Here is a 23000-nt window from a genome sequence, read left to right on the forward strand (position 1 = left end):
ATGGTAATAAAATTAGAGGATGGCTTTGATGATTATATATTAATCTTCAAAGCAGTAGAAATTACAGAATATCATAAACTAAGTTTGCTAGACACTATACATTTAAATATTCAATCTTTCAGTTATCTTGATTGGAGAAAGACTAGGACTATAGATATTAAAAAATAAAGACATGATGAAAATCTGCCTTTACTAGGGTGAGTATTGCCAGAGGTGATAAGATGGAGGAAAATCAATAGGCTCAGAAAAATCTAAAAATTATTCCAATTAAATTTCTGACACTGACATCAGCATGCATAGGCTTTGGTGAAAATAATAAAACCTTCCCTCAATATACTAATATGGCTACTCAGTTTGACATAACAAAATGCAGATGACAACAGAAGGTTCATACTTTTGCAATAATTAGAAAGATGTTTTTCATGACCAATGAAAGCACAATTTAACTGAATTATGCAAAGTTAGAATTGAAATAACAAACTCAGTCTGAAGACAAGTGACCTAATGTCATAAATTCCTATTAACAAAGCTTAAAGTACAAAATGTCTTCATTGTGCAGAACATTCAGGTAAAAGAACTTTCCATTTTTTTTTGTTGTTTGCAAGAAGTTTTTGTTTTATTGTTTCTTTGACAACAATGAAATATCTGTGGAGCAGAAAGCACTGGGAAACTAGGAAAGGAACACCACCTTTTTTGTTCATCTGATCTCACTGTAACCATGTGGTGAACGATCTTATAAAACAAGAACCTGTTACAGAACAGAAGAATCTATAAGAAAGAATCTTTCAGTCAGTTTTACTGTTTGTAGCTTATAAATAGGAGGACCAAAGTATATGTGAATTTATAACCTCTTTGGTTCACTTTACACTGTGGTTACTTTAAAAATACAAGTGAGAATATTCAAATTTGTCACTGCCCTAAAATCTCTTTAGTCTGCTCAGACAGACTAAGTATATTCAAGATGTTTCGGATATGTTTTGCCCTATATCCTGGCTCTGTAGCTGTATTTCTTCAGAGAATAGATTAGAAAGACATTTAAGCTTATTAGATAGAAAGGTGACATCCCCTCACATCAAAGTACATAAGGATAAAAGTTCAAGAATTATAAATTCTTAGAAAACATTAAAAAAATCCTTTTGGACTTGGCAAGGAAAATGTCAACAAGTCAAAAGAAACTAGATGGCTATTGACCAGTTTCATGAAGGCAAAGCTGCAAGCCAAGATGGAATAATGCTTTCCCACCAAGTGACTAAGGCACAAATGACACTAATCCTTTTTAATGGTCACGAAAGCTGACAACTTACTCAGCCTTAGAACTGAAGGCACAAAATCATCTCTGGGAATGACTCACCATAAACAGGTCTCGAGCACCAATGTCAACAGCTAACAAAAATGCCTTTTCAAATCTCTGGTACCTGTAAGGAAGAAATATTATCTGTTAGTGCAAACAAAACTATATAAAAGCAGAGAGCTGTTTGTTTAATGTACTAATGTGTTATTGTTTTTGGTCTTCTGATGGCAAAAATATCTTCAAACAGTAGAGCCTTTGTCCATTGGGATCTTTTGTATGTGAAATATTACTGTACTTAGAAGGCGCTAAGCACAGTGCCCGTGGAGGCCCTTCAGTACCACTTTCTAGGAGATGCATAGCCCAGAGTAGGTGCTGCTGAATACAGGGATAGCTTAGGAACTACATTTTTCAAAACTTTTTACTTCACTGTGCTTTGTAAGAGAAAAGTATAGGGACCTGGAGACTACAGCAAGATAAGAGCAATTAACATTTTAATTATAGCTTTGTGTTTCTTAGTTTAAGGTTGAGAAGTCAAATGTTGATTACAGAAGTCTCACTTCTGAGTTTTTGAAAAAATTAATGTAAGACAAGTAAAAAATTAATGTAAAGTGACAAGTAAATGGTTTCTAAATATTTTTAAGATAATGGTTTTCTACTCCTTTTTTCAATCATTCTCTTTCTCAAAACTAAAATTGTGAGTTTTCTTTGTGTAAGTTTAATTTTAGGCTGAGAGAGATAAGAACAAACAACAGTTTAAATTAATTACCTTTACAGAAAGTTTAAGATCTTGAGAGAAAAGTATGTCATGAACTTACACAGTTAATCATTCAACAACTGGGGGTTAGGCACACCAAACTCTAGAGTCAAAAATCCTCCTATAATAATTACATTGGCCCTTGGAATCCATGGAAGGATTGGTTCTAGGACCCCTTGAACATACCAAAATCTATGGTTTCTCATGTCCCTTATCTAAAATGATGTAATAAACATAGCCAGCCAGCCATCCACATCTGCAGATTCCTATCCATGAACAGGAAATATTATTTTCAATCAGCACTTTCTTAACTCTGAAGATGTGACACTTGTGGAGGACTCACTGTATTTACTAAAAAAAAATCTGCATGTAAGTGGACCCCTGTAGTTCAAAGCCATGTTTAAGGGTCAACTTTGCACAGGGTTTTGGAAGGAAAGGTCATCTTTACTTTGTCTGAATGCTGAGATTTATTTATTTATTTATTTATTTATTTATTTATTTATTTAGATCTGAATTTTAATTTTTTTTCCATTTTTTTAAAATTTAATTCTTTTTCAACTACAGTTTTCTGTCTCTTGCTCCCTGCCTCCCTCCCATTTCCACCTGTCTCAGTTGTTGTCCATGTATCCTTTATATATCTTCCTCTAAATCCCTCCCCTATTTCCCCTGAAATTCCCTCCCCTCTCCCCTCTGGTCACTGTCAGCCTGTTCTCTATTTCAGTGTCTTTGGTTATATTTTGCTTGCTTCATGGTTTGTTGTTTAGCTTCCTGTTAAAGGTGAGATCATATGGTATTTGTCCTTCAACACCTAGCTTATTTCACTCAGCATAATGCTTTCCAGTTCCATCCATGATGTTACAAAAGGTAGGACCTCCTTCTTTCTTTCTGCAGCATAAAATTCCTTTGTGTATATGTACCATAGTTTTTTTATCCATTCATTTACTGACAGGCACCTAGGATGCTTCCAACACTTTGATATTGTAAATTGTGCTGCTATGAACATTGGGGTGCATATGCTCTTTGGGATGGGTGTTTTAGGGTTCTTAGGATACAATCCTACCAGTGGAATTGCTGGGTCAAAAGGCAAGTCCAATTTTAGTTTTCTGAGAAAATTCCATACTGTTTTCCATAGTGGTTGTACCAGTCTGCAATCCCACCAACAGTGGACCAGAGTCCCCTTTTCCCCACCCCCTCTCCAACATTTGTTGTTTATTGCTTTGTTTATGACAGCCATTCTCACAAGTGTAAAGTGGTATCTCATTGTGGTTTTAATTTGCATCTCTCTGATAGCAAGTGATATTGAGCATCTCTTCATGTGTCTCTGGATCCTCTGTATATCCTCCTTGGAGAAGTGTCTGTTCAAGTCCTTTCCCCATTTTTTAATTGGGTTAGTTGTCTTAGAGTGAAGTCGTGTGAGTTCTTTGTATATTTTGGAGATTAAACCTTTGTCTGAGGTATCATTGGCAAATATGTTTTCCCAAGCTGTTGCTTCTCTTATCTCGCTACTGTTTCCCTTAGCCATGCAGAAGCTTTTAAGTTTGATGAGATCCCATTTGTTTATTCCTTCCTTTATATTCCTTGCTCTAGGGGACATACCATTAACAAATGGTGCTGTGTGAAATATCTGATATTTTCTTGCCAATGTTCTCCTCTAGGACTTTAATGGTGTCATGGCTTATATTTAAGTCTTTTATCCACCTTGAGTTTATTTTGGTGTATGGTGGAAGTTGGTGCTCGAGTTTCTTTTTTTTGCATGTAGCTGTCCAGTTCTCCCAACACCATTTGTTGAAGAAGCTATCTTTACTCCATTTTATGTTACTGCTCCCTTTGTCGAATATTGATTGACTGTAGAGAGTTGGGTTTATTTCTGGGCTTTCCGTTCTATTCCACTGGTCTATGTGCCTGTTTTTATGCCAGTGCCAGGCTGTTTTGATAACAGTGGCCTTGTAATACAGTTTGATATCAGGTATTGTGATCCCTCCTACTTTGTTCTTCTTTCTCAAAATTGCAGCTGCTATTCGGGGTCTTTTATGGTTCCATATAAATTTTTGAAGTGTTTGTTCTATGTCTGTGAAATATGCCATTGGTACTTTAATAGGTATTGCATTGAATCTGTAAATTGCTTTGGGTAGTATGGACATTTTGATGATGTTAATTCTTCCAATCCATGAACACGGTATACGTCTCCATTTGTTTGTGTCTTCCTTGATTTCTGTCTTCAGTGTTGTGTAATTTTCTGCATACAGGTCTTTAACCTCCTTGGTTAGATTTATTCCCAGATATTTTATTTTTCTTTTTGCTATATCGAATGGGATTTTTTTCTTGATTTCTGCTTCTGCTGATTCATTGTTAGTATACAGAAATGCCTTTGATTTCTGGATATTGACTTTGTATCCCGCTGTTTTGCCAAATTCATTTATTAGTTCCAGCAGTTTTTTGGTAGAGTCTATAGGATTTTCCATGTACACTATCATGTCATCTGCAAACAGTGACAGTTTTGTTTCCTCCTTTCCGATTTGGATGCCTTTTATTTCCTTTTCTTGTCTGATTGCTGTGGCTAGAACTTCCAATACTATATTAAATAGAAGTGGTGAAAGTGGACAACCTTGTCTTGTTCCTGATCTTAGTGGAAAAGCTTTCAGTTTTTGCCCATTCAGTATGATGTTGGCTGTAGGTCTTTCATATATGGCCTTTATTATATTGAGGAATGCTCCCTCTATTCCCACTTTGCTGAGTACCTTTATCATAAATGGGTGTTGTACCTTATCAAAAGCTTTTTCCGCGTCTATTGATATGACCATGTGGTTTTTGTCCTTGCTTTTGTTTATGTGGTGTATTACATTTACTGATTTGCGGATATTGAACCATCCTTGCATCCCTGGGATGAATCCCACTTGGTCATGGTGTATGATCTTTTTGATGTATTGTTGGATGCGATTTGCCAATATTTTGTTGAGGATTTTAGCATCTATGTTCATCAGTGATATTGGCCTAAAGTTTTCTTTCTTTGTTGTGTCTCTATCTGGTTTTGGAATTAGGATAATGCTCGCTTCATAAAAAGAGTTTGGGAGTTTCCCATCATTTTGGATTTTTTGGAATAGTCTGTGAAGAATAGGGGTTAGCTCTTCCTTAAACGCTTTGTAGAATTCTCCTGTGAAACCATCTGGTCCGGGGCTTTTGTGTGATGGGAGTTTTTTGATTACTGCTTCAATTTCATTTGCTGTTATTGGTCTGTTCAGGCTTTCTACTTCTTCTTCATTGAGTTTTGGAAGATTATATTTTTCTAGAAATTTGTCCATTTCACCTAGGTTTTCAAATTTCTTGGCATACAGTTCTTCATAGTAATTCCTTACAATCCCTTCTATTTCTGTGGTATCAGTTGTAATCTCTCCTCTTTCATTTCTGATTGTGTTTATTTGTGTCCTCTCTCTTCTTTTCTTAATGAGCCTACTTAAAGGCTTGTCTATTTTGTTTATCTTTTCAAAAAACCAACTCTTGGATTCATTGATCCTTATAATTGTGCTTTTGGTCTCTATGTCATTTAATTCTGCTCTGATCTTGGTTATTTCCTTCCTTGTACTTGCTCTGGGCTGTCTTTGTTGTTGTTCTTCGAGTTCTTGCAGGCGTCGGGTTAGGTTGTTTGTTTGAAATGTTTCTATTTTCTTTAGGTAAGCCTGTATTGCTATGAACTTCCCTCTCAGGACTGCCTTGGCCGTGTCCCATAAGTTTTGGGTTGTTGTGAGTTCATTTTCATTTGTTTCCAGAAACTTTTTGATTTCTTCCCTAATTTCAATCTTGACCCATTCGTTGTTTAATAGCATACCATTCAGTCTCCATGATTTTGGATGTTTGGGGTTTTTTCCTGTGGGGTTGGTTTCTAATTTCAGTCCCTTGTGGTCAGAGAAAATGCTTGGTATGATTTCAATTTTCTTGAATTTGTTGAGGTTCATTTTGTGTCCTACCATGTGGTCTATCTTTGAAAATGTTCCATGTGCATTTGAAAAGAATGTGTATTTAGCTTCTTTGGGATGAAGCGCTCTATATATATCAGTCAAGTCCATTTCTTCTAGAGTGTCGTTTAATGCTGCTATATCTTTGTTGATATTTTGTTTGGAAGATCTGTCCATTTTTGACAGTGGGGTGTTAAAATCCCCTACTATAATTGTGTTGCTGTCAATATCTTTCTTGAAGTCTTCTAGGATTTTTCTTATATATTTGGGTGCTCCTATGTTGGGTGCATATATATTTATGATGTTAATGTCTTCGTGCTGGATTCTTCCCTTGAGCAATATGAAGTGACCTTCTGGGTCTCTCTTTATGGCCCTTTTTTTGAAGTCTATTTTGTCTGATATTAGAATTGCTACCCCGGCTTTTTTTTCTTGTCCATTTGCTTGGAAAATTTGTTTCCAGCCTTTCACTTTTAGTCTGTGATGGTCTTTTGTCCTGAGGTGGGTCTCCTGTAGGCAGCATATGTGTGGGTCATGCTTTCTTATCCATTCAGCTATTCTATGTCTTTTGATTGGAGCATTTAATCCATTTACATTTAAGGTTATTATTGATAGGGACTTATTCATTGCCATTTTTGTACCACAGTTCCTCTCTGTCTCTCTCTTTTCCTTCCTTTCCTTAAAGCAGCCCTTTTAGTATTTCTTGTAGAGCTGGTTTGGTGGAGGCATATTCTTTTAGACTTCTTTTGTCTTGGAAGCTCTTTATTTGGCCTTCTATCTTGATTGAGAGCCTTGCTGGGTAAAGTAGCCTTGGTTGTAGGCCTCTGGTTCTCATTACTTGAAATATTTCTTGCCATTCTCTTCTTGCTTGGAGTGTTTCCATTGAGAAGTCAGTAGCTAACCTTATTGGGGCTCCCTTGTATGTTACTTCCTTTTTCTCCCTTGCTGCCTTTAGGATTCTCTCTTTGTCTTGAAATTTTGCCATTTTAATGATGATGTGTCTTGAAGTGGGCCTCTTTGGGTTCCTCTTGAATGGGACTCTCTGTGATTCCTGGATTCGTGTAACTTTTTCTCTCATCAAATTAGGAAAATTTTCCATCATTACTCTTTCAAATAGGTTTTCTATCCCTTGTTCTTCTTCTTCTCCTTCTGGTATTCCTATTATTCGGATATTATTACGTTTCATATTATCTTGCATTTCTCTTAGTCCATCTTCATTCTTTTTGAGCCTCTTTTCCCTTTCTTGCTCTTTCTGGGAGATTCTTTCTACTGTGTCCTCCAACTCACTGATCCGATCTTCTGCCTCATCGATCCTGCTTTTCATTCCTTCTACTGTGTTCTTCAGTTCCGAAATTGTATTCTTCATTTCCTCTTGTCCTTTGCTGATAGTTTCTATTTCCTTTTTCATGTTGATATAATTTGCGGAGAGCTCATTGTAGCTCCCCTCTAGTTTCTGGTAGCTCATTGTGAGCTCTTTGAATTTCCTGATAACTAGTGCTTTGAATTCAATATCTGATAGCTGACTTGCCTCTCTTTCATCTGACATTATTTCTGAGACTTCCACCTTTTCTTTCATTTGGGCATTGTTTCTTTGTCTTCCCATTGCTTATGAGACTCTTCTTGTTAGCTTCAGCTTCTTAAATTGATCTGTTCTGACTCCCTGGGTTTATGGTGTGAACTTCTTTGGTAGAATACCTGTGAAATTCAGTGGTGCAGTCTCCTGCAGGTATCTTGACGTTCTCCGCTTCCACCTACTCCTTTCTTTGTGTGTGTGTGTGATCAGTTGGAGGGGGAGGCAAAATGGTTTATGACAGCAGGAGAGTACTTTATGATATTTACAGTCACAGCTGGTAGAGAAGAGATAGAAGATCTTTAGGCTCTATATAGTGTTAACTGTAATCTTCAACCCAATTTGCCACTTTTAAGAAAGGATAGGCCAAAGATAAGTCTCTTGTTGGGAAGGGAAGGCTTGTGAGTTGTATCTAGAAAGCAGGGAGGTTGCGGGTGGTCAGATTTTGAGGTAAGGTGAGAGTAAAGAATAGTAAATAGATGTAGTGTGTGAGCAAGTAGAGTTAATCACTACAGTAATAGAATTCAAGAACCTGTACAGTGGGCTAAGACCCAAGAGATGTGTTGTGGAGTGTTTACAGTGGTATAGAAAGCAACAAACAAACAAACACACACAAAAAAAAGGCAAGAGAAGTGAGGAAAAAGCAAGAGTTTGGGGTGAAAGGAAGAAGGAAACAGGAAAAAAGAAAGGAGAGGAACAGAGTACTGAAAGATACAGCAACAATTGAATTAAAAAAATATACGATTACTGAAAAAAGTTTTTAAAAAGTTTTTAAAAAGTTTAAAAAAAAACCAAAAAACTCCTCCCTTGTTGCTTTCAAACTGTCCAATCTGGTTTTTCTGATTTCATCAGGATTCCTCTGTGGGCTGGGTTGTAGGCCCAGGCACACACCTGCCCAGCAGCCAGGCTACCAGACTGGGGTGCGGGCGCCCGCCCACCTGACAGGCTGCCTGGGTCCCACGGGATCTGGTATTGGTCCTTCCCAGTCCTGTGGCTGGGTGAGAAGCAAGTCAAGCTGCCTTCACAGGAGAACACCTCAGTCCACTTTCCAGTAAAAACTTCTCCAGAAAGCGTGCCTCTCAGCCCAGCCCAATCCCCAACCTGACTGGTTAGGACAATGCTCCTCTCAAATTTCCTGGGCTGGCAGGCTGGTGGCCACAGAGATTGAAACTGAGCATGGCCCCCTGTCCTTGCCACCCTCCCTGCACACCTAGGCAGACAGTCTCTGCCACCCAGCCCCACCTAGATGGTGAGGGAGGGAGCCAGCTCTTCCAAGGACCCCGCAGCCGGCCCAATGCTCCACTGGGTGCTCTGCTCCCTGAGTCCTCCGTGGCACTGGCCACTCCACAAGCCTCTACACCCCTAACGCGCCAGCAGCGGGGGCTCCAAGGTGTTACGGGCTGGCCGAGGGCAGCTGGCCCTGCCACTGCCACTTTTGTCTTTACTCACAGGTGCTGGGCTCCCAATGAGTCCTCTGTGGCAGACGCCCCTGTCGCTGGGTGCAGGTGGAAGGCTCTGGGCCCCGACTGCTGCGGCAGCCACGGCTCCGAGGTCTTTATGTACCGGCCAATGGCTGCGGTTCCGCTGCTGTCACTGCCGCCACCGCCGCCACCCTTGACTTTACTCAGGGTTGCCGGGCTCCCGATGAGTTCCCCGTGGCAGCTGCCCCTGTTGCTGGGCACAGAAGGAAGGAAGTCTCTGGGCTCCAACCACTGCAGCAGCTGCGGCTCCAGGGCCGTTATGCACCAGCCAAAGGCTGCTGCTGGCCTGGCCACCTCCATCCTTACTCGCATCCCTGAGACCCCAATGACCTGTAGCTGCCTGGTCCGTCACTATCTCTGGTCTCTTATTTTCACAAATGCTGGGGAATCGTTGGTTGGGGAATTGATTGCGCTGTTCTTCAGTAAATCTGCCAGGATTTTCTCCCAGGGGCACGAGAACTGGAGTTGCTCCGTCCTACTCCGCCACCATTTTTCTAGTTTATGTGAATGCTGAGATTTACATAAGTATAACTGTTAGTTTTTCTGACTCTAGAAACAAGCAAGTAAATTACTAAGTTATTCTCTGTTCTCCATTTTATTTTATGAAATGTGGTGGAACAAAATATCAGATTTCAAATAAAACATATCAGAAAAATGGAATATTAATGAACAGATTACATAAATTTTATTAGTGAAATAGCTAAAATAATTACAATTCAAACAAACAAGGCTTAGTCTCATAATATATGAGGTAGTAGGTCCAGAACCTGAACCACTTCAGTTTCCATGTTATGTTTGATGATTATTATCTCCTCCTTGGCCTTCTTACTAATATTTCCAGTATTTACCCAAATTCCTTTCTACTGTGGAAGATAAGGCAGTTGTGTTTATTTTTGTTCCTGAAAGCTCCTGGTTTCTTATATATTCAGTGGAGGTGGGATGTAATGAATTAGAAGCTAGAGAATTAGCAAGTTCTACTACTTTCCCACATATTCTTTGCCATTTTGCATTTGTTTACATCCCAGTGAAAATTTCCTGGCAATAGTAATCATCCATCTTCTTCTGATGATCAAACTTAAAGATAAGTTGTTATCTTAAGTGCCCTTTGGCCACATTTGACCTTACAGACTCCTCCTTGAAAGTGGCTCTTTCTGTCATTTGGAAGTGCTATTCTTTGTTTTCTCATTTCTTAGATTTAATCTTCTTAGTCCCCTTTCCTAGTTCATTTTTCTCTGCCTGCTCCAAGAAGTTGGCGTACCATGGTCCTCTTTTATTTATATTCACTCAATCCAGTCTCCCATCAACCTTACCCACTCCCATTGATAATTTCATCAATGACTTACAAATCTTAAGGATTCATCTCTCTCCTAAACTAATTACAAATACCTCAAATTAAACATGACTAACACATCCACTGATAGATAAATTTGGCAACCATATATATGATAAATTGAAATTTGAGAGCGAAATTAAGGGGGACAAGTTAGGATATAGTCTTCTTTCTAGGTGAGCAGTGATGATGAACATCATGATAACATGAAATAACTGGCATTTGGTATTTGGTATTTGGCAGCATGGTCAATCAGAAATACCAAAGGGAGATCTCAACTAGATTGCTAGAAGATACATGTTAAAATATATCACAGGACTCTAAAAACAAAGAAAGAGCCCTGGCTGGTGTAGCTCAGTGGATTGAGTGGAGGCCTGTGAACCACACGATCGCAGTTCGATTCCCCATCAGGGCACATGCCTGGGTTGCAGGCCAGTTCCCATCAGGGGATGCACGAGGGGCAACCATACATTGATGTTTCTCTCCCTCTCTCCTTCCCTTCCCCTCTAAAGATAAAGAAAATACTTTAAAAAATAAAAAAAGAAAGAAATCTCCACATCATAAACAAATCAACAAACAAGTGTTGAAGAGGATATTGGGAAAAAGGAACCCTACTGCACTGTTGGTGGAAATGCAGACTAGTACAGCCACTGTGGAAAACAGTATGGAATTTCCTCAGAAAACTAAAAATGAAACTGCCTTTTGACCCAGAAATTCCACTGCTAGGATTATATCCCAAGAACTCTGAAACACCAATCTAAAAGAACCTATGCACCCCAATGTTCACAGCAGCACAATTTACAATAGCCAAGTGCTGGAAGCAACTTAAGTGCCCATGAGCAAATGATTGGATCATAAAACTCTGGTACCTTTACACAATGGAATGCTATGCAGCAGAGAGAAAGAAGGAGCTCCTACCCTTTGTGACAGCATGGATGGAACTAGAGAGCATTATGCTAAATGAAATGAGCCAAGCAGTGAGGGACAAATACCATATGATCTCACCTTTAACTGGAACATAATCAACAAAAGAAAAAAGCAAGCAAAATATAACCAGAGACATAAAAATTAAGAACAATTTGACAGTAACCAGAGGGGAGGTGGGAGGGGATGAGGGGAAGGGTTTTTAGGAACTACTATGAGAAACAAATGGACAAAAATCAGGGGGGAGGATGGAAGAAAGGCAGGGAGGTGGGTTTGGCTGGGGTTGGGAGGAGTGGATGGGGGAAAATGCAGATAACTGTAATTGAACAATAATAAAATAATTATTTTTTTAAAAAAGAGAAATCTCCAAAGATAGCATACTATCAATAAAAAAATAATCAAACAAAACCCCTTAATTGACACTTGAGTAAGGATCCTTGAACAGAGAACAAACAGATGAGGGGGAGGAAATGCAGAAGTATTCCAAGGAGATTGGACCTTGAGCAAGTTTCAAGGTAAAGGTGCTAAGCCTGAGACTTCTGATTAAGCCAGGGGCAAAAGTGTTCCCATGTCATTAGTGCCCCTATCTTTGGCAGAAACAATTTTAAAAGTCCAGGCTAGACTGAAGTACTGTTGATAGAAGCCCCTAGGATTACTGTAAATTAAAATAAAACAATGTAAGTTCACAAAGATCACCAAATACACAAGGAAACAAGCTACTATAATAGAAAATTAGACAATAAAAAGTTTTATATCTCCATGAATTTCAGATCATTGAATTGTTAAAGTTAGAATATAAAATAATTCATTATAAGATATTAATACTGAAAATAAATATGCAACAAGATATAGTAAAAAATTACCAGATAGACTTTCCAAAGAAAAAAAAATAAAACTTTTAGAAATAAAAATTTAATTATTGGAGTTAACTTGGCACATTTGAGAGAATTAGTAAACTAAAAGATGCATAAATAAGGAATTACACACAATGTTGCACAGAGACAGGAGATAAAAAATATAAAGAGGTTAAGCAAGATAGAGAAAACGAAAAGGTTTAACATGTTTAATCAGGGAATTAAGTAATGGTTGAGATTATATGAATCCATAAACACAAGAGAAGCAATGCATATCAAGCAAGATAAATAGGAAAGAATATATAATTATACACATTTGTAATGTAAATGCAGAACTCCAAAAATGAAGATCTGAAAAACTGCCAGAGAGAAGACAGGTCACTTACAAAGAAACTTCAAATAGACTGATACCAGACACCTTAATGGCAACAATGGAAGGAAGAGGACAGCAGGAAAATATCTTCAAATTATGAAGACAAAATAAGCACCAATATTTTATGATATAACACCAATGATATAAGCACCACTATTTTATGATATATTTTATCATAAAGAGAAGTGGACTTCTCTTTCAACAATAAAAGCAAAATAAAGACCCTTTCAGATATACAAAAACTAAGCACATTCAACAAATCTTTAATAAAGGGACTACTAGGGGACATAACTCAGGAAAAAGGAAAATGACCTCAGATGGAAAGTCTGAGAAGCAATGCCTTAAAAAAAAAGGATTTGGGTAGGATCAAGGATAGGAAGTGGGGATGGCTAGGGTGCGGGGGGGGAAATGCAGACAACTTCACTTGAACAACAATAAAAAATGTGGGCAAAAAAGAAAAAGATTTGGTTAATGTACAGGTAGGTAAATAGGCATACACATGTTTTAATATATTTTAAGATCAGATAATATTAATTAGCAATATCACATAAATCAGAAGGGACTTAGTGTTATGGTCCCTGCTTTTTTGTACAGTTGAAGATATTAATGTCTGAATTTGATAATTATGGATAGCAAATTTCAATGATAAATGATGTTTAAGATATGAATATACAACAATTAGTCTTTCCATCACTAGTTTATGGTCATATGGAATGTTTCCCAGTTAGTCTTACTATGAATAAAGGTGCTACAAATATTCATATACAAGTTATTATACAGATGTTTTCATTTATCTTGGAAAAAATAAACATATTATTAGAATTGCTGGGTCACATGGTAAGTATATGTTTAACATATAAGGAACTACCCAATGATGTTCTAAAGTGATTACAACATTTTACATGCCCACTAGCAATAACAGGAAATTTCCAGTATATCCACATTCTGCAATACTTAGTACTCAGTCTTTCTTATTTTATACTTCTAATGGGAATATAGTAGCTTCTAATTATTACATATTTCTCTGAGGACTAATGATGCTGAGCATCATGACTGTTTTTACCCATATGAGTTTCTAGTGGTTACAGCACCATTGTTTAAAAAATTCATTCTACATGAAATTACCTTGGCAATTTAGTAAAAAAACAGTTGTAGTAAGTTTTGAAATTAGAAAGTATAAGTCTTCCAACTTTGTTCATTTTCAAGATTGTTTAGGGCATTGGGGGGTCCCTTACAACTTTATATGAATTTACAGACTGGCTTTCCATATTTTTGCAAAAAAAATAAAATTTTGGCAGGAGTTGCATCAAACCTGTAGACTTCCTTGGATAGAACTGCCATTTTTAATAGTATTTTTTATTGATTATGCTATTACAGTTTTCCCAATTTTTCCAATTTTATCTCCCTTCCATCCTGCTCCCACAACCCCCCAGCATTCCTCCCCCCACATAGTTCATGTCCATGGGTTGTACATATATAAGTTCTTTGAGTCCTCTGTTTCCTATACCATTTTTATCTTTCCCCGTCTATTTTATGCCTACTAATTATGCTTCTTCTTCCCTGTACCTTTCCCCACCCCGCTATTCCTCCCTTCCCCCTCCCCACTGAACTCCCTTTGTGTGACGTCCATTTCTCTGATTCTGTTCCTATTCTGGTTGTTTGCTTAGTTTTTGTTTTCATTGTTCTTCTTTTCCTTTAGGTTCATTTGTTAATAGTTGTGTTTGTTGTCATTTTATTGTTCATATTTTTTTATCTTCTTTTTCTTACATAAGTTCCTTTAACATTTCATGTAATAGTGGTTTGATGATGATGAACTCCTATAACTTGACCTTATCTGGGAAGCACTTTATCTGCCCTTCCATTTTAAATGAAACCTTTGCTGGATATAGTAATTTTGGATGTAAACCCTTGCCTTTCATGATTTGGAATACTTCTTTGAAGCCCCTTCTTGCCTGTAAGGTTTTTTTTGAGAAATCAGCTGGTAGCCTTCTGGGAACTCTTTTGTAGGTAACTACCTCCTTTTCTGTTGCTACTTTTAGGATCTTCTCTTTGTCTTTGATCTTGGGTAACCTAATGATGATGTGTCTTAGTGTGTTCCTCTTTGGGTTCAATTTCTTTGGGACTCTCTGGGGTTCCTGGACATCTATTTCTTTAGCCAGCTTGGGGAAGTTTTCCTTCATTATTTGTTCAAATAAGTTTTCAATTTTTTGCTGTTGTTTATCTTTTTCTGGCATTCCTATAATTCTGATACTGGAATGTTTCAGGTTGTCCCAGAAAACCCTCAGCCTCTCTTCATTTTTTTTTTTTTTTGATTCTTGTTTCTTCATTCTGATCCAGTTGGATGTTTATTTATTCCTTTTGTTCCAAATCATTGCTTTGAATCCTGGTTTCCTCTTGTCACTGTTGGTTCCCTGAATATTTTGCTTTATTTCATTTTGGGTGCCTTTCATTTGTTCTTTCATTTTTCAACCAAGCTCAATCAGTTCTGTGAGCATTTTGATTACCAGGGCTTTAAATTCTCCATCTGATAGGATGGCAATCTCCTCATCTCCTAGTTGTGAGGTTTTGCTGTGCTCTTACATTTGGGCCATTTCTTTGTCTTGGTGTACCTGATAAGTTGTAAGGGGCAGGGCCTTAGATATTCAGCCAGGCAAGGCAACCCCTCTTTGCTGTGCTGCCTTGAGGCGGGGGCGGTGCAGAGAAGGAACAATGCAGCTCACCTGCTCATCTCTATCACACTTTCCAACAGACTCTCATGTCAGACTGGAAGTGTTTTCCACCATGGCAACCCCAGCCCACAGTCAGCTCTGAGTCTCAGTTTTCCCCTTAAGTCAGTCCCTCCTGTGCAGGTCTGTCCAGCTGCATAGTCAACCCTGTTCCTCAGCTGCTTTGCCAAGGTTTCTTTGAGTTGGCCAGCAGAGTCCGCCTTACCAGTCTGGTTGTTCTGGTTTTGATTTTTTCTTTAATTCCTTGGTTGTCAGAGTTCCATCCAGTTTGATTTTCTGGAGGTTTTGGTTGTTTATTGGTTTAAGATTGGTTGGTGTCCTCCTTTTGGTTGTGTGAGAAAGTGAAGGTTTTCTACCTACACCTCCGTCTTGGCTAGAACTCCTTAGAACTGCCATCTTAAGTCTTCCAATCCATGAACATTGGATATCTTTATATTATTGAAATCTTCTTCAATTTATTTTAGCAATATTTTTTGCCTTTCACTATGTCCCTAGTGTATGTCTCTCACTATCTTGATTAAATTTATTTGTAGGTATTTTATTCTTTTGGATGCTACTGTAAGTTGAATAGTTTTCTTCATTTCCTGTTTGGATTGTTATTTGCTGGTATATATAAATGCAACTTTTTTTGGTTGTTGTATGTAGACCTGTATCCTGCAAGCTTGTTGAATTAATTTTATAGGTAAATAGTTTTCATGTGGATTCTTTGAGATTTTTTAAGATATAGAATTGTTTGCAAATAGAGATAATTTCATTTCTTCTTTTCCAATTTAGATACTTGCCTAAATGCTCTCGCTAGAATTTCTAGAACAATATTAAACAGCAGTAGTAAAGGTTGTCATCCTTTTGTTGTTTCTGATCATAGAAAGAAAGCTTTAAGCCTTTAACCACTGAATAGGATGTTAGTTGTGGGATTTTCATAAATGGCCTTTATTATGTTGAAGAAATTTGTATTCATAGTTGCTCAGTTTTTCTAAAGGGGTTTTGAATTTGGTCAGATACTTTTATGTACCAACTGAAATGTTCATATGTATTTTCCCTCTTTCTATTAATATGGTATATTATATGAATAGGTTTTTTTATGTTGAAACTATGTTTGCATTCCTGGGATAAATCTCACCTGGTCATGGTATATCCTTTTACTATGTTGGATTTAGCTTGCTAGCATTTGGTCGTGGTATATCCTTTTATTATGTGTTGGATTTAACTTGCTAGAATTTGGTTGTGGAGGACTTTTTCATCCATATACATTAGGGATATTGGTCTGTAGTTTTTTTTTCTTTTGGTGTCTTTGGCCTCAAAGAATAAGTTAGGAAGTCCTCCCTCCTTTTGTATATCTTAGTAAAGTTTTTAAAAGATTGATGTTAATCTATGTTTAAATGTTTCATATACTTCATAAGTGAAGACATCTGGTCCTAGATATATCTCTGTTTGGAGGTTTTGAATATGATTTAATTTACTTGTTATAGATCCATTCAGATTGTTGATTGTTTATTGAGTCTGTTTTGGTAATTAGCAGGTTTGAAGGAATTTGCCTATTCCATCTATGTTATCTAATTTGCTGGCATGCAAATATTTGCAGTCTTGTCTTATAATCCTTTTTATTTCTGCAACGTTGGTACCTTCTTTTAAGTCTGGCTAAATTTTGTCAATTTTGGTGATCTTTTTTCAAAGAAACTTTTTAAATTTCATTTCTTCTGTCTTTAAAAATTCTTACTGTGTTTCTCTCTGCTTTAATTTCTATTTCCATCCTTCTGCTTGGTTTGAGTTTAATTGCTCTCCCTCCTTTTTCTGGTTCCTTATGTTATAAAGTTTCATATTTGATATCTTCCTCTTTTTTACTATACACATTTACAGGCATAATTTTCTTTCTTAACTATACTTTTGTGCATCTCATAAGTTTTGGTATATTGTGTTTTTGTTTTCATGTGTTTCAAATGTAACAGTGTGATTTCTTCTTGGACCATTGGCTGTTTAGGACTATGTTATTTTCTATACATTTGTGAACTTTCCAGTTTTTCATTATTGATTTCTAGCTTTATTTTTGTGTGTGACAGGAAAGTATACTTTTCATAATTTTTATCTTTTTAAATTTATTAAGGTTTTTAAAATGTCCTATCAGTGGCCTATCCTGATAGACAATGTATACTTTAGAAGAATGTGTATTCTGCTGTTATGAGTGGTTTATATACTTCTGTCAGATCTAATTTGTGCAAACTATTCACTGTAAATGTCATTCCAACACCTTCTGACCTTCATAGTTTCTAATGAGAAATCAGCTGTTAATCTTATTGATGCTCCCTTCTATAAGACAAGTTGCTTTTTGCTTGCTGCTTTCAAGATTCTTTCTTTGGTTTCAGACATTTTAATTGTAATGTCTGTTGATGCGGAGCTTTTGGAATTGATTCTAATTGAATTTCATCATGCTTCTTGGATGTGTACATTCATACCTTTAGTCAAGATTTCCTTCTCTATGACTCCCAGGTCTCAGGTTGTTCCCCATTCTTTTTTCTTTCTGTTCTTCCAAATTCAAAAATTAAAGTGTTCTACTTTAACATTTACTGATTCTTTCTTCTGCTTGCTCAAATTCATACTTAAGTACATATGGTGAATTTCATCTATTATACTTTCTAGCTCCAAAATTTCTATCCGGTTGCATTTTATGATTTCTTTTTCTTTATTGATGAATAAGACATTTAATAATTAAATAAGACATCATTCTTCTGGTTTCCTTTAATTAATTGTCTATAATTTCCTTTATCTCTTTGAGCTTATTTAAAACAGTTGACTTAAAGTCTTTGTCTAAGTAAGACCAATGGGCTTCCCTGGAGTTGTGTCAATTTATTTATTTTTTACCTTTAAATGGGCCATATTTTCCTACTTCTTTGGATGCCTTTTAGATTTTTGTTGGAAATGAGACAAATTTAATCTCTAAAAACAAATTTTAAGAACATCTGTTTCCAGTTTAATAGCTGTCTATGGTGATAGGTCAGTCTGTTATCAGTTAATCATCATAGCTGGCAGCAGGAAGTCTCAGAAATAATATCTTCAATAAATATTTTAACCCCAGAAGGAGAGAAGATGGTGGCCAAGTAGGTGAAAGCTGAGTCCACCTGCTCTTCCCATCAACTCGGATACTTGGCTGATCTTCTAAAAAATAAACTAAACAACACAATCTTAGCTGATATCAAGTTTGGAAGCCAAAGAGTACAAAAAATGATTCACAAAGGGTGGTGAGAAGATTTTACAGGTTGAAGGGGAAATACCCCGTGCATGGCACCTGCAGTTGTGGAGAATCTAGTCAGAAACTGTAGCTTGGCAGCTCCCGCCCCTCCCAGGGCAGAGTACTCCCAAACCGGACCAGGAGTGACATGGATACACAAAGTGGGTGAAATCCAGGCTACAAAGACACACACAGCGAGCAGCACACCCATAGCTGCAGTGGCAAGTGCTGAATAGGAGACTGCCAGAGAGAGAGGGATTCTACCTGCACCTGGGTCAGGCAGAGGCAGACTGCAGCCAGCTGTGACTATGGGAGACTTTTGGTTCTTTAAAGAGGTGGTGTGTGTGGAAAGTCCAACAGTGACTCAGTGTTGCAGTGGGAGTTCCCTGAGAGACTTTTTAAAAGGGGAGCTGAGGTGTGCTGGGCAGGGACCCTGTATGTAGCTGCCCTACCCACAAGGAGAAAGAACTATGGGTGTGGCTTGTTCCCACTGAGTGCAGTTGGGCAGAGAGATCAGAAAGGTGCATAGCAAAGGGATTTCTCAACTCCAGCCCAGCACAGCTGGCAGGCTGGAAGCTGTGTGGAGAGTTTGGGACTCTGCTGCAAGGGCAGGGGGCTGGGAACTGGACAGGTAGGAGCTGAGCACCAGATATAATTTATAGCCCGACAGATCCCCCTTCCCTGGCAATCAAACATGTGGGAAGGGGAGGATGCACCCAGCCCCTATCTCCTGTAGGATTGCTAGTGCCAGCAATGGAGAAGCAGTGTTAAACAGGCAGGTCATGCTCAAGAACCTCCTGCGGGATTCATATCCACAAAATTAAGACAGAAAGAGAAGCACCTAAAGAGCTCATTTTGAACTTCTCTCATGGAGACAAAATGCACTGGTTCCTAGAGACCTATTCCACTGAGGCCAGAAAAGCAGGAAGATCACGGGGAAAGGGGGAATCAGAGCCCCATCCAGCCTTAGCCTGCACACAGAACTACCACTGGCACCAAGCAAGAAATTGCTCACCCTCTTACACAGATTGGCTGCTCCCTTGAAATGGACAGCTAATTCATTGACACTATACATTATTGGAAATAAGCTGGGACTTAACGAGACAGGTGGTACAGGAGCAGGAACAACAAAACAACAATTTTCCCAGAAGACTAGTGCCTCCCAGGGTAGGGGATCCCACCCTTTGGATCACAACAGAAGCCCCCTCTAGAGGCAGGTGAAGGTGATACAGGGGGTGCTGCCAGAAGTTGCACGACCCACCCCTGGACCTTGAGCTGATAAAAAGCCAGAAGCAAATTCAGGAGGAGAAGACAAAAGGCAAACATCAAACTCTGCTGAGACAAATCCCACCTCATTCTTCTAAAGAATTTGTTTTTTTCACATATCCTTTCAATATTTCTTCTTTTGCTTCAATTGTATTACAAGTAATTCACTGTTTTTGTCCTTTATTTTTTACTCTTTTTATTTAGATTTTTTAGATTATTTTATAATTTCGAATCTCACATTGTACCCTTCCCTCGTCTCACTCAATTTTGCCTTCTTCCTGCCCTTTCTTATTTTCACTGTAAATTTTATTTTCTCCCACACAACACCTTGTCCCTATTCCTTACTCTACAGGTGGCAAACACAAGGCCAGAGAGCCAAATCCAGCCCTCTGCCTTGTTTTATCTGGCTGGCACCTTGTTTCTACCTGGTGGCAGCACCAAGCTTTTGCTTAACTGTTAAGGAGTAGTTACATTTATACACTCTTAAAATTACATTTGGTCCTTTTGAAGGCAACTGTGAGGCTGATGTGGCACCAAGTGAAAATGAGTTTGATGCCCCTGCATTATTCTTAGTTATTTCTCCTCCCTCTATTCTCTCAAAATCATTCTTCCTTTCTTTACTCAGCTCACATTATTTTTCCCCTTCTTATAATATTCTTATTTTCTTCCCACTTTTATAAGTTGTAGTAGTAGTTTGGCATGGATATTAGTTATTGCTGTTCTTCAACTGTATTACTATTTGTTCACTAATTTTTAAATTTCAAATCTTATAGGTTAATCTCCTCTGTCTTACTCAATTTTGCCTTCCTCCTTCCCTTGCTAATTTGAGTTTGGACTTTTATTTTTCCCTTTCTTAGCCTGGATTCTATTCCTTACTCTTATTATTTCTCCTCCTTCTATCATCTCAAAATCATTTTTCTTTACTGTAGACATCTCATATTCTCTTTTTTGTACTTTTCTTAATATTCTTTCACAATATTCTTACTTTTCCACCTTTATTTACCTTTGCTCAGCTGTCATTGTTATTGACCCTCTTGTGAATTTTCTGCAATTTTGTTTCCTTTGGTTCACTGCTGTTTAAATTTTATTTCAAAACTCATATTATACTCTTCCCGTTTCTTACTCCATTTTGCCATTGTGCCTCCCTGCTTTACTTATCCCTGCTTCTCCCTATCTTCAATTTGTTTGTATTTCCTATTCTTATTATTTCTCTCCCTCTTCCTGCTCAAAATCATTTTTCTCTCCTTAGTCACCTCATATTCCCTTTTTCCTATCTGATAATATTCTTAATCTCTCTCTACCTTTATTAATCTTTGCTTAATTGCTGTTGATATTGCTGTTGATATTGCTGATGTGGTAGAGAGGTATTTTTGCTGGCGTGGGTTTGGTTTTCTGAGTAGTATTGCTTTGTTAACCAGCACCTGTATAACAACATACAAGATATGGCAGGTGTTGTGATTCGCAATTAACCAGCTGGAGGAGTGAACCAGTGAATGAGCCATTAATACTCCAAGCCAAAGTACAACATGAAAGCCCACATAAACTGAACAAAGGGCAACCCTAAAGCATCCAGATCAGGAGACCAAATAGACTGCAAACTGAGTCCCACAGAACTCCTACCATAGAAGTCCACCCCATGATGACAGGTAGGCAAAGCAGAGCAACCAGAGATGCGGAAACAAACTAAAAGAGTCCCCTAAAATGGGGAGACAAAGAAATAACCCTTAACTGAAAGGAAAAGAGGAATCCCCAGAAAAAGAGCTGAATGAATTTGAGGCAAGCAATCTATCAGATACAGAATTCAAAATAAGGATGTTCAAGGAACTCAGTGAGAACTACAAGGAACTTTATAGGAGCTACAAGGAACTTAGTGGGAACTATAGCAGCATGAAAAAGTACACAGAATCTATGAATAAGAATGAGGAAGAAACGACAAATACAATATCTGAAATGAAAAATACACTAGAAGGAATTAAAACCAGGCTAGATGAAGCTGAGAACTAAATAAGCAAGCTGGAAGGCAAGGTAGAAAGAAATACCCAGTCAGAATAATAAAATGACTCACAAAAGAATGAGTATAGAGGAGAGATTAAGATGGCGATAGAGTAGCGCAGAGGGAATCCAGCTCCCGTGCACCTAGTAGAAAATCCAGGCGGATCTACTGAAGAACAGCGTAATCAACCAACAATTCCCCAGCATTTATGAAAATAAGACACCAGAGAGTGTGATGGAGAAACCAGACAGCTGCAGGTCGGCGAGGACTCCGGAAGGCGGGTGAGGACAAAAGCTGCGGTGCTTTCAACCTCCATGGTGGTGGGCTGCGCCACAGCCTCTGTGGCGGTGGGCTGCGCCCGCCACAGACTATGCTCACAGCCTGATACTTGAGTGCAGACAACAGGAGGCGGCAGCGACCTTGGCCAGTGCGTGAGTACGGACGTGAAGCGGCGGGCGATCTGAGCCGGCAGCATTGGTGGGAAACAAAGGCCCTGGTCTGGGTCCAGTGCCCGGGCGCCTGTGGCAGAGGGAAATCCCAAAGCCCAGCATCCAGTGGGTCTACAACAGACTCCATGGGAAGCCGTGGGAGCCGTGGGCCTGCTACACAGGGTCCGTGGGAGAGAACTGCCTCCCTCCCTGTCTAGGCAAGGCTGGGCAATACCAGGCAGAGACCTGTGGACTTAAGTTTACCTAAAGGGTGGCACGGGCAGAGGGCCCTGTTCAACTGCGGACTCTGTGGTCGCCAGCCCGCCGGCCTGCCAGCCGGCCAGCCTGGGGGATTTGAGAAGGACACTGTCGTTGAAGGTCTTTTGGGGATTGGGCTGGGCTGAGGGCAAGCTTTGTGGAGGAGTCTCTATTGGAAAGTGAACTGAGGTGTTCTGTTCTGCAATAGCAACTGGCCTCGGGGCCCAACCAGCCCAGTGGCCTTCCAGGGGAGGAGCAGGAACACCTGGGTCCCGCCGCGTAACTGGGAAGGACAGTGCCAGATACCAACTGGGAAGGACAGTGCCAGATACCAGTGCTAGATACCATACTAGGAAGGACAGTGCCAAGGGGGCGGGCGCCCACATGCCAACCTGGTAGCCTGAGCACGTGCTCAGGGGTGCGGGCCTGCATCCCAGTCCACAGAGAGGTCCTGCTGCAACCAGAAAAACCGGTTTGGACAGTTTGAAATGGACAAAGGAAGGTTTTGTTTTGATTTGTTTTTGTTTTTTGTTTTGCAACTTCTATTCTAAATAATCTTATATTTTTTAAACTGTATTGTTG

General features: G+C 38.7%; 1 protein-coding gene across 5 annotated transcripts in view; it reads right to left on the reverse strand.

The window, feature by feature from the left end:
• Positions 1–23000, reverse strand: part of WDPCP (WD repeat containing planar cell polarity effector) — a 407760-nt gene that overhangs the window by 163818 nt on the left and 220942 nt on the right. For all 5 annotated transcript variants that reach the window (XM_037048018.1, XM_037048019.1, XM_037048021.1 and 2 more), the window contains exon 13: positions 1352–1415. In XM_037048018.1, coding sequence (XP_036903913.1) covers positions 1352–1415 — 64 coding nt within the window. The remainder of the gene's footprint in view (positions 1–1351; positions 1416–23000) is intronic.

The sequence above is a fragment of the Sturnira hondurensis genome, unplaced genomic scaffold, assembly GCF_014824575.4.
Source record: "Sturnira hondurensis isolate 20B ecotype Veracruz unplaced genomic scaffold, ASM1482457v3 Scaffold0006413, whole genome shotgun sequence".
NCBI classification, from domain to species: domain Eukaryota; kingdom Metazoa; phylum Chordata; class Mammalia; order Chiroptera; family Phyllostomidae; genus Sturnira; species Sturnira hondurensis.